Here is a 12,526-nt window from a genome sequence, read left to right on the forward strand (position 1 = left end):
TTTGTTACGTCCACCATTGCTCCTCATACGGCTTTTTGCTACATCACTACCAGGACCCTCGACACTGCAAACACATCCAGATATCAAACTACTGATTTGCCTTATTTTTCATTCCTTCCTCACTATTACCATCGTGCTGTTTCATTTTATGAAATGATTATTATTGTTGTTGCTGTTGTTGTTCTTATTATATTTATTACCATTGTTAATGTTGTTTTTCTTGTCGCTGTTGTTTTTATTATTGTTGTTGTTGTTGTTGTTGTTGTTGTTGTTGTTGTTGTTGTTGTTGTTGTTACTAATAATTCCATCATTGATTTATATTTTTTATCTACGTTTTTTACATCCTGGGTCTTTAACAGGGGTCCAGGACCCCTAAGGGGTCATCAGAATTATTGAAGGGGGGACAGCACATTGTTTGTTTTTTTGAAAATGTCTTTTTTCTTTTCAAAAATTAAAATATGTATCAAAGTACAACTTTGGATTCATCAGCATTTAGCAGATTCAGTTTGAGACTGCAGTTTTAATGCTGATATGGTCGTCTGCCTAATTACCTACGTGTTCCGCTTAAAATGCAATCCCATTTTATAATATTACTATAAAATATATATATATATATATATATATATAGTATAAAATAGTATTATACGGCATGTGTAACGGAGTCCATGCTCCATCTCATTTACAGCTAAGGGGTCCTCGGCCCAAAAAATGTTGAAGACCCCTGTATGTATGTGTGGATTGTTAAATTGTGTAGCTTGTTTTTGAAGTCTGTAATTGGATGATATTTGTTTGGTCGTACGTGTGAATTCACTACTGTTTTACACTTCCTGTTTTTGCACCAGTTTTAAAAAGGACTTAATCTATTACAATATTACTGATATTAACTGAAAGGTGCCACAATGAACTGCAATGAACTTTAGTTTCTGTGTGCTTTGGCTACAAACATTGTTGGTATAACTGAAATCAAACAGAACAAACATTTTACAGAGGCAAAATTACTGTTAATGTGTGTGTCACATGAGTTTCAGTCAACCTCTCCTTCTCTTTGCTGATGCAGTGTGTGTTTGTCTCATGGTGTCCTGAGTTTACAGACAGCTTCTCCTCCCATCTGAGCGCTGACTGGGCAGGCCGTTTGTAACACTGCCACCTGCTGCTCACTGGAAGCACCTCAGCTCAGACGGACTTCCTGATCTTCCTTCATACTGACGTTTCTGGATCTGAAAGTGTGAAAATGTGACGGCTGTTGATCAGAGGAACAGACTCCGGCAGCCTCTATCGCTGTCTGCAGACGATGGTGGGAAGTCTTTATGATCTCATCTTGATGTGACTTTAACAGGTGAGCAGTCTGACAGGTAACATGACTCACCTTTAAAAAGAAATCTCTGCTGTCATTCATGATGTTTTGAGGCTATATAATATGACGGCAGTGGTTAATTCTTTCGTCACTGGTGCTTCTGGTTTCTGGATTAAGTCATTGCTTTACTATGTAGAACATGTTTGTCCAAAATGAGCCTTGTTAGGTTCAGGTTAGTTGCATTTATTCATGACAAGGAAACAAGTCAGATTTGAGTCTCGATTAACATCTCCACTGACACACGGAAGAGTGTCTGAACTGGTTTGACTGCCTGAACACTCTTTGTTCTCCCGCTGTTCAAAGTTACACTCGACATTGTAGTACATTTGTTAACCGCAAGAAGGAGCGTGCGAGTTCAAATCCAAGATAGATGCCAGTGTACGGGGTCTAATGTTGAACACATTTAACTTTGGGACCAGACATAGTAGAAAATCATTAAAGGTGACATTTCTAACTAGTTTGGGAATGGTCATTGATTTGGTGATACTTCTGAGTTTGCCAGAGATCAATAAAATCAAATAACACAAGATGTGGTTTAAAAAAAACCCAACTGAATCTGGCCCCATTTAAAGTTGTTCTAACAAATGGTGTAGGGACAGGAAAGAGCCGTTTATTTAAGGGAGTACAGTATGAAGCAACAAGGTTATTTTTGGCACTGTGCTGTCACCCTGAGGAGTATATTGTTAATTGCTGTGATTGGCATTGCTGCATACAGTTTACATGTGTCAACTGTTCATAAAACATTTGGCATTGGCATAGATGTAAAATTACTTTATTTTTACTTTCAACAGTTTGTATGCCAAATACCGTAATCTACAAATTTCAGTGGCTGCTGAAATATTAGTGTCTAATAACAAACTGATGGCATATATTCATGGAGGATCACATGAATATATGCCAAACACTGGTATTTACTGTTTGTAGATCTGAATTAAGTCACAAGTGATCTAGAACTTGTGTCTTCTTATCAAAAATGAGACTTTTCTTGTTCATTTTAGTCAGGTTAGCCCCTGAAAACAGGTTAGATTTGAGTCTCCACTGACGTCACCGCTGAGACATGCGGGAGTTTCATAACCGGTCTGACAGCATGCATACTCTTTGTTCTCTGGCTGTTCAAAACCAAACAGACAACACTGAATTGTGATATCAGACATTTAGGAGGCGCGGCATGTGTTGTTGTACTTAGGTTTGATTTGTTGGGTTGGTTTGAAGACATACAGTTGTTTTTGATTGGCAGGTGTTTATCACAAACTCATTAAATCTCAGTCTCATTAAAAGTGCAAATCTGTCGTTAGCATAGCAACATTTTAATCTGGAACTACAGACTGAATAAAAAAAATCATCCAGAGGTTTCTGAAGGGACACACTGAAACCTGCAGTTTGTCTCTGTCAGTTACTGGAGACCGGTAATTCTGATATGGGCAGAGAGGACATGACCTGGGTGCAGCTGAGGTGTGATAGGCAAATGCTGTCTCCCAATGGACAAACTGTATGGGAGCATTATCAAGCACAACATACAACAGAGACTCTGGACTTGTTGACACACTGAAGTCGTATATCTAGAAAACATGGGAAAGAATTTCACTTTCAAAACTTCAACAATGAGTGTCCTCAATTTCCAAACACTTACTGAGTGTTGTTGAAAGAAAAGGTGATGTCACACAGTGGAAGATATGCCTGGAGTGTACAGCCCCAAAAAAAAAAAGTTTGTGCATAAAATATCTTGCTTTGTGTAGTATTCAACTGAATATTGGTCAAAACCGATTTGCAAATGATTGCATTCTGTGCATTTCTGTCACAGTTGTTCTACACTTTTCAGAACTGCCTGATTTTTTTTGTTTTTTGTTTTAGTAGTAAGCCAAGATGACGGCAGTGGACCTTTTGAACGCTCTGGAGGGTCTGATAGGAGATGAATTCAAGACTTTCAAGTGGTATCTGCAGCAACGAGACATCCTGGAGGGCTACGAAGCCATCAAAGTGTTCAAGCTGGAGAAAGCAAAGAGGTGGGACACAGTGACTCTGATGGTGAACAACTTTAAACTTCATGGAGCTCTGAAGATGACCAAGAAGATTTTAAAGATGATGAACAGGAATGATCTGGTGCAGGATCTGCCAGAGACCAGATCACGACCGCAAGGTCAGTCACACTCTTTAAATGTGTATTATCTCATCCTTTAGTATTTTATTATTTATTCTGAGTTTAAAATATTCTATTTCCATTTATGAATAACCCTTCAGTACATAACAGGCAAACTCTAAGAACCTGAAAATGAATTAACTAGCTCTGAACAAGTTAATGATAAATAATGAGTAATAAGTCAAAAAAAAAAAACGAGACCTGTCTCTCACAGATTCAGTGGATGTCAGTGATGTTGGAGAGACTTCAGAGAACAGAGGACCTTCTTCCTGTCAGAGTGCAGGTAAAGCTGCTGTAGTCTTTGGTACAAATGAAGGCCTAAAGAGACAAAGTGAGGAACCTGCAAGACAAGAAACCACAAGAGCTCCAGGTAAGAGGCCATATTAGTAACATGAATTAATGGGACATGAACGTGTGCAAACTGAGAGAGAGAGAGAGAAGGAAAGAAGAAGAGAGTGTATCATTTGAAGTCGCCCAGCAGATTAGGCTAATATCAGTCTAACTAGGAGCCCGTTCAAGGCAAGCCTGAGCCAGCCCTAACTAATAAGCTTTATCAAAGAGGAAAGTCTTAAGCGTACTTTAAATGTAGAGATGATGTCTGCCTGCTGGACTGAAAGTGGAAGATGGTTTCACAGAAGAGGAGCCCGATAGCTGAAGGCTCAGGCTCTCGCTCTACTTTTAGAGAATCTAGAACCACAAGTAACCCTGCATTTTCAGAGCACTGCTCAAGAAGGATAATAGGGAACTATGAGCTCTGAAAAATATGACCGAGCATGACCATTCAGAGCTTTGTAAGTGAGAAAGATTTTACAGGGATCCAGTGCAGGGAAGCTAAAAAAAATAAATATAAAATCTTTCCTTAGTTGGTGTTTGTGCATGTGCCTCAGCATTCTGGATCAGTTGGGGAGTCTTATTTGACCAACCTGATGATAAGGCATTGCAATAGTCAAGCCTAGAAGTAACAAATGTGTGGACTAGTTTATCTGTATATCTTTGACAGAGAGTATGCCTCTTTTTTTCAATATTAGGAAGGTGACTGAATGAAAAAAGTTTTTTTTTATATATTAGAGTTAAAGAATAGATCTTAATCATATATTAACAAAACAAAAAGCATGTTTACTGATGCTCCTGAGACGAGAGGCATCTTTACAGTTTTTTTTTCTACGTCTCATTATGTCTCACAGATTTGATTGTACCAGTGCCGGAGCCACAACACATCTTGTATTACCAACAAATGCTTCAATCCAACTTCCGGGAAAAGTTTATGAGTGCACAAGAGGGGTGGGCACCGAAGAAGGATGAGCAGCCCCTAGATGATATCCTCACAGAGCTGTACATCACAGCCAAGCACAACGTACACATCAACACACAGCATGAGGTCATCCAGGTTGATACAGAGGGGAAACCAACAGATACAGAAAAACCAATTAATCCCTATAACATATTTGACCCCCCTTCTGGAAAATCTAATCATATCAGAACAGCGCTCACCAACGGAATCGCAGGAATTGGAAAAACTTTTCTTGTGCGGAAGTTTGTGTTGGGCTGGGCTGAAGGAAGAACCAATCAAGATGTACATCTCATTTTCCCCTTCAGTTTCCGCCAGCTGAATTTATGGAAGAGAGAAAAGATGTGTTTGGCAGAGCTCATTCATGGATGTATCAGGGAAACCAGAGGCATCAAGAAAGAAGCTCTCAATTACATCTTCTCAACTCTGCAGTCATCAGGAAACACCAACTACGACAAGAGCAACTTCAAACTCCTGTTCATTTTGGATGGAGGGGATGAGAGCCGCCTTCAGCTGGACTGCTCTGCGAATGAAAACCTGGCAGTTAACTTTGATGTGACCGCGTTGACGTCAGTGGATGTGCTGCTGAACAACCTCATCAAGAAGAATCTGCTTCCCGCCGCTCGCCTCTGGATAACCACACGACCTGCAGCAGCCCATCAGATCCATTCTGATTATGTTAACATCATGACGGAGATCAGAGGGTTCACCGACCCACAGAAGGAGGTCTACTTCAAGAAGAGATTCGGAAATGAGAAGGCCATCAGGATCTTCTCTCACATCAAGGCATCACGAAGCCTCCACATCATGTGCCACATCCCGGTCTTCTGCTGGATCACTGCTACAGTCCTGGAGGAGGTGATGAAGACCAGAAAAGGAGGAGAGCTGCCCAAGACCCTGACTGAGATGTACGCAGAATTCTTGAAGATTCAGATTCATCAGACAGAAAATAAGGAAGGCCCAGAAAAGTGCGTCCAGTACATTGAGTCATTAGCAAAACTGGCTTTTCACCAGCTGGAAAAGGAGAACCTGATCTTCTACGAGAAAGATCTCAAAGAGAGTGGCATTGATGTCAGTGGAGCCTCGGTATACTCAGGGGTGTTCACACAGATCTTCAAGGAGGAACGTGGGAAGAAGAATGATGAAGACAAGATGTTCAGCTTCGTCCATCTGAGTGTTCAGGAGTTTCTGGCTGCTCTTCATGTCCATCTGACCTTCATCAAGTCTGGAGTCAACCTGCTGTCAGAAGAACAAACAACTTCCTGGAAGGGGTGGTTTCCATTTAGTCAAACACCTGATCTAACACATTTCTACCAGACTGCCGTGGACAAGGCAATACAGAGTCCAAATGGACACCTGGACTTGTTCCTTCGCTTTCTCCTGGGACTTTCACAGCGAACCAATCAGAGTGTCCTACGAGGTCTGGTGGCACAAACAGGAAGTAGCTCACAGATCAGTCAGAAAACAGTCCAATACATCAAGAAGAAGATCTGTGAGGATCTCTCTGCAGAGAGATGCATCAACCTGTTTCACTGTCTGAATGAGCTGAATGATCGCTCTCTGGTGGAGGAGACCCAACAGTCCCTGAGATCAGGACGTCTGTCCACAGACGAACTGTCTCCTGCTCAGTGTTCGGCTCTGGGCTTCATTTTACTGACATCAGAAGAAGATCTGGACGTGTTTGACCTGAAGAAATACTCTGCTTCAGAGGAGGCTCTTCTGAGGCTGCTGCCGGTGGTCAAAGCCTCCAACAAAGCTCTGTGAGTGCACCGATAACTGCAGATACTAACTGTATCACAACTGATTTGGTCTCAGCTACTAATGTATGAGGCAACTGATAATTCTAAGATTTAAGTCAACAGATAGATTGATCAGTAAAAAAAAAATCCTCCCATCACCTGTGACCCTAATATTTGATTTTTTTCTTATCAGCTCAGTAAGGGCAGCCACAGAAATGTGATGTCTTTTACATTGTAGATAGCAGAAACAGTAACAGTTTTTCTCCACTAACTCTCCTTCAGGCTGACCGGCTGTAATCTGTCAGAGAGAAGCTGTGAAGCTCTGTCCTCAGTTCTCGGTTCCCCGTCCTCTCGTCTGAGACACATGGACCTGAGTCACAACAACCTGCAGGGTTCAGGAGTAGAGCTGCTCTCTCCGGGGCTGAAGAGTCCGCACTGTAAACTGGAGGCTTTCAGGTTAGGAGTGATTAACCTGCAAATGGTGAACCAGAACTATCACAAGATTTTGCAATTTCTCCTGTCAGTTTAACACTTTCAGCTTTTTTTTCTGTTTTTGTTTAGCTTGTTTTTTTAATGGATGGACACAAAATAGCCAAAATGGGTGAAGTGAAATTTAAAAAAAATGTTTCAAATTTAAACCGAAAAGTGGTGCATGCATGCGTATTCACTCTCTTGCTATGAAGCTCCTAAATATGACCTGGTGCCCTCAGTGTAGGCCACAACAGGGCCAGACTGTTAACAAACCAAACACTTTAAAAAAGACCACCTAAAGCTGTTACACACACACAGCAACCAAAAAATGCACACACAGCAAAATGCAATTAACTAACCATCAACACATAGGCCGACACAGCCAATAAATAAAGTGGATTTGTTTTTCACTCACCTCAGCTGAAGGGGCAATGAGGGAAGTGGAAGTTACACTGGTGAAAATGGTAATATTACTCAGTTTTTTCTTTTAATTACACTTTAGTTCATTTTGTTGATCAGCAAAGGAAAATCCTCAGATAAGCGTATGCTAACAAGTTGCTGTGCATTTTTTTCTTGATTGATTGTTTTCAGTAGGGCAGAACAAAACGAAACAAAGCCTTCACATTAACAGTTTATCTGACGTTTATTTCAATTGGCCCTGACTGTATGCTGGCGCACCTGGGTGCTCGGCCTTCTTCGGCTGCTCGGGCCCCAAGGACGCACCTTGTACGGTAGCCTTGGCCACTGGTGTGAATGTATCTGAATGTGATGTAGTGTAAAAGCACTTTGAGTGACTAGGGTGCCTTTGACCAGAGAAGCACTGCACAAGTTCAGTTCATTTACCATTTACCATATGCACACACCTCTTTTAAAATGATTATTTTTCACATTTAAAAAAAAAAAACAAAAAACAAGTGTTTTTCCATTTCATTTCACCAATTTTGATTATTTTCTGTAGGTCTGATAAAGATATTTCAAAATGAAAAAAAATTAAGTCACATATTTTAATGCAACAAAAAGGGGGAAAATGCCAAGAGGGCTTAATACTTTTGCAAGACACCATAATTAGAAGTCATATCAAATACTGATAGTAATGTTTTCACATATTTTATGTGCATATTTCTAGAGTGAGCGGCTGTAATCTGTCAGAGAGAAGCTGTGAAGCTCTGTCCTCAGTTCTCAGCTCCCCGTCCTCTCGTCTGAGACACCTGGACATGAGTAACAACAACCTGAAGGATTTAGGATTGACGCTGCTCTTTCCTGGACTGAAGAGTCCACACTGTCAACTGGAGACTCTCAGGTTAGGAATAGCAAAGCTGCAAAGGCTAAATCAGAGCTGTCACAAGATTTTGTGATTTTTCTTTATTCACTTTTGTTTTATGAAAGTAGTACTTACCTATATATTCATGTCAGTCGTGTGTATTGAAGATAGAAATATTTTCAAATGTGCTGTACATATTTTTAGGCTGAGTCGCTGGGATCTGTCAAAGAGAAGCTGTGGGGTTTGGTCCTCAGTTCTCAGCTCATTATCCTCCAATCTCAGACACCTGGACTTGAGTAACAACGACCTGCAAGATTTAGGAGTGGAGCTGCTCTCTCCTGGACTTAAGAGTCCACATTGTATACTGGAGACTCTCAGGTCAGGTTTAATCTTCTGTTTAACATACAACCATTCAGCTTTTGCTTGCCATACAACTTAACCCAGAAATCAGCTGTTTTAATTCACAAGCTCTGATAAACCTGCTTTACATGACTGACCCGCATCAGACAGAAGACAGACACAGTTGGAGAGCAGCTGCTGAAGAACATGAAACATCTAGTTGCTAAAGAGTTAGATGTTATTCTGTTGGTGAGAGGCTTACTTCCTTTTTAAAACGCAGCACTCTGTGCAGTACCATCTGAGTCTCACATTGTGTTGCCAGTGCTACAAGTACAGCATACAACACTTTTACAAAGTGCATCCATCCATCCATACAAACCTACAACCAAACACACGCCAGCATCCATTCGAACACAAACATACATGATAGAAAGTTGTAAGAAAAGACGAGCACTGAAGTCGAGTGAGGCAAAGCTGGTAGGATTTATGGGAATGCTGACCTATAGAAATTAGTTTTCAGCTGTTGTTGAAAAGAGAACACAGATTCCCGAGGTCTGATGGGAGAGCTGTTCCAAAGTTTTGTTGCTGCCACCAAAAAAGCACAGTCATCTCTGGTTTTAAAATGTCAATGAGGAACAGATAAAAGGCCCTGATCAGATGACAGGAGGTGACAACCAATAGAATAAGGGCCCCAGTAATTCTGTTATGTATGCAGGGGCCCGGCCATGCAGAGCCTTATACAGTAATAACATTTTGAAATAGATTCTGTGTTTTACTGGAAGCCTATGGAAGCAAGAACTGGGGTTATATGAATGTGAATGTGTTAGTGTTGTGTTTTCTACAAGAAAAAGTTGAAAAACAATGGAATATCATTCTCTGTGTGTGATAACAGGCTGTCGGGCTGTCGGATCACAGAGAAAGGCTGCACTTCTCTGGCCTCAGCTCTGAGATCCAACCCGTCCCATCTGAGAGAGCTGGACCTGAGCTACAACCATCCAGGAGACTCTGGAGAGAAGCTACTCACTGCTGGACTTGAGGATCCACACTGGAGACTGGACACTCTCAGGTACGAGCAGACAGTAAGAGCTCACAACCTGAGGACTGTTGGTTCACTGTCTTTACTGGCAGCACTGCTGATAACAGTGAAGACAGTAACTGATGTGCTGAGAGTCCCTGTCCCCACTGAGACTCTTTTGAAACTTATTATGAGTGATGCTATGATTGATGAAGAAGTTGCTGAAGGTTAATTCGGATTTTGTTTCTTTCTCCAGGTTGGAATATGGTGGACAGCACAGGCTAAGACCTGGTCTGAGAAAATGTGAGTGTGTGTTTATTCATTGAAACAGGGTGAAAGATACAAGGTAGTTTTATTAGTCATTTTTTAAACAAAGTTTAAAAAAGTAGATTACAATATGTCCTTGATCTCCTGCTACATCTTTGGAGTTGAAGGATGAGTTGATTAAAATCAGCTGCTATGAAGGCTCCATCCAGTCCCTTCAGCATGTTGCTGCTGATGTAATCAATCAATTTCTGCAGAGCATTTTTTGAATTTGCATCGGAGTCTTGTTTCCTATTGGCTGCCAACAGGGTCTTCCTATCCAGTATAACAGCTTGATCCGGGATGTTAGGGTTTAACCGTGTCTCTGAGAAAATGTGCACAGAGCAGCGTCTCATTCGTTGCTGAGTGAGCCTCAATCATAACTCATCCACTTCAGTCTCCTCTGACCGAACATTAGCCAGAAGAAGGCTTGGTAGAGCCAACCCACACAACTTTTCCTGATGTTGATAAGTGCTTCTTTGTCTTAGAAACAAGTGGCTGAGATGAGCAGTTTGTGTATCTGCATCTAATTCGTAGTTTGGAAGAAGATCCATAGAGATAAGTCAGTGTGTGAAGTTTTGATCTGACAGTCAGGTGTGATGGGTGATGCTGTCTTGTGTTTGTTCTCTCCATCAGACGCATGTGGACTCACATTGGACATGAACACAATACACCGACACCTCAAACTGTCCGACAACAACCAAACAGTGACAGCAGTGAAAGAGAAGCAGCCATATCCAGATAAACCGGAGAGATTTGACAACTCATACCAGCTGCTGTGCAAAGATGGTGTGACTGGTCGCTGTTACTGGGAGGTGGAGTGGAGAGGACAGGTGGAGGTATCAGTGAGTTACAGAGGAATCAGAAGGAAAGGAGACAGCGCTGACTGCAGGTTTGGAGGGAATGATCAGTCCTGGAGTCTGAGCTGCTGTGAAGATGGTTACTCTGTCAGTCACAATGGCAGGAGCACACACCTGTCCCACTCCCCCCACTCCTTCCAGTCTTATGCACCTAACAGAGTGGGGGTCTATGTGGATGGTCCAGCTGGCTCTGTGTCCTTCTTCACCGTCTACTCTGATTTACGGTTCCACCTCTACACCTTTAACACCATGTTCACTAAACCTGTTTATCCTGGATTTGGGTTGTCCTACGGTTCTTCAATGTCTCTGTGGTCACTGTTGTAATTTTTAAGTGTTTGATTTTTTTGCACAGTATACAGTGCAGGGAGAGTCAAAACAACCCAGTGGATAAAGCTTCTGGCCAAAAATGCTAAAATTTGTACTTTTGCCTTACACTTTCTAATTTTCATGTTAATAAATTTAATTTACCAACAACACCTGGTTTTATGTTGCTTCTCTTTCCCCTCACGAGCTTATACAGTAACATTGATGGTTCATTGTATCAGAAGGTTTTGAAATGTCTGATAGGATGATATTCTGCGGTGCAGTTGAGGAGCAGAGACACCTGTTGAAGCTTCAGTCAGGAAACGTTTATTACGAGCACTCGGGTCGACACAGGAACAGGGGAAACATGCAAGAGACCATTTGACAACGAACGGAGAAAACACTGGTATTTATGCAGTTGTTATGACGTAGACGGTTGAGATCAAATTCTAACGCGTCAGGAACCGAAGGTTCTTCTGAGAAGTGAGGAATGTGTTTGTGTTGCTAAATCTGCCGGCACTGGTCCATCTCAGGTATCTATGGTCAACTTACAGGCACCAAGGCGTCGCTATATATGGGTAGTTCTTTACTTGAGGTAGACATAGAGTCTCGAACTAACTGTGGGGGATGCACGATCCGAAAATACATACTAACAATGTCTATGAAAATACTACAAGCAAATTCATTATCATCAAGTGGAGAGGTAACTTTGTCAATCAGGTGAAGCAGAGGCATTTAAGTGAACAAACTCGTGTTTGTAAAGAATAAAATTACAATTGAAATGTGAATAAATTCTTTTGTATATAATTTTTAAAAAATGTTTTTTTTTAAAACATGGAAATATAATTATGAGTCTAGAAGTTATTAAAGCAATACGAATCATCTGCTTTACACAGGGAATAACTTCGGGAACTTAAAATCCTCTCAAATAGCACTATTTTTTAAGAACAAGGAGAAAATGTGAACAAGTGGGCGCAATATTATCTATTAATTAGCCGTGTCAACTGGATTGTCAAAATAATTTTTACCATCCAAAAAGACTGAGGGAGGCTCTGGGGGAGTATTTTCTCAAAACTGATCTATGACTTTTCATGTGGTTTTATACCTCTTAGATTTTTCACTGACATATATTGTACATGTAATGGAATAAATAAAAATGCTTAGAATTTGAAAACACAGTGATTAAAAGTAGAATTTAAGACATTTTATTCTTTTTCTGTTAATCAGGGCTTAAAACCTTAATATTTACTGTGACTCTTTCTCTCTCCACTAAAGATTGTTTTTCTTGCTTCTGCTCTTGATTGTCTTTAAGTGTAAAAATGCAATTTTAATATTTTCTTATTGTATCTGATGAATTTCTGTGCCCCTGTAAAGCACTTTGAGCTGCCTCGTGTCTGAAGGGTGCCACATAAATAAACCTGCCTTGCCTTAATAGCTTCAATAACAGCAGTATGCC

General features: G+C 40.9%; 1 protein-coding gene across 2 annotated transcripts; it reads left to right on the forward strand.

Annotated features, from left to right (window-relative positions):
* Positions 1 to 746: 746 nt before the first annotated feature.
* On the forward strand, positions 747 to 11,241 carry LOC121942126 (NACHT, LRR and PYD domains-containing protein 3-like). 2 transcript variants are annotated; one of them, XM_088075155.1, is made up of 10 exons: positions 747 to 1,336; positions 3,206 to 3,491; positions 3,706 to 3,861; positions 4,676 to 6,539; positions 6,801 to 6,974; positions 8,116 to 8,289; positions 8,455 to 8,628; positions 9,482 to 9,655; positions 9,861 to 9,907; positions 10,544 to 11,241. In XM_088075155.1, the coding sequence occupies exons 2-10, from the start codon at positions 3,218 to 3,220 to the stop codon at positions 11,089 to 11,091; spliced, it is 3,585 nt and encodes a 1,194-aa protein (XP_087931281.1). In that variant the 5' UTR covers positions 747 to 1,336; positions 3,206 to 3,217; the 3' UTR covers positions 11,092 to 11,241. The 2 variants fall into 2 exon arrangements, with proteins under 2 accessions (XP_087931281.1, XP_087931282.1); XM_088075156.1 differs by having other exon boundaries at positions 3,209 to 3,491.
* Positions 11,242 to 12,526: the final 1,285 nt, after the last annotated feature.

This window comes from Plectropomus leopardus, chromosome 3, assembly GCF_026936395.1.
Source record: "Plectropomus leopardus strain MGB_pleo_1.0 chromosome 3, ASM2693639v1, whole genome shotgun sequence".
In the NCBI taxonomy this organism is placed as follows: domain Eukaryota; kingdom Metazoa; phylum Chordata; class Actinopteri; order Perciformes; family Serranidae; genus Plectropomus; species Plectropomus leopardus.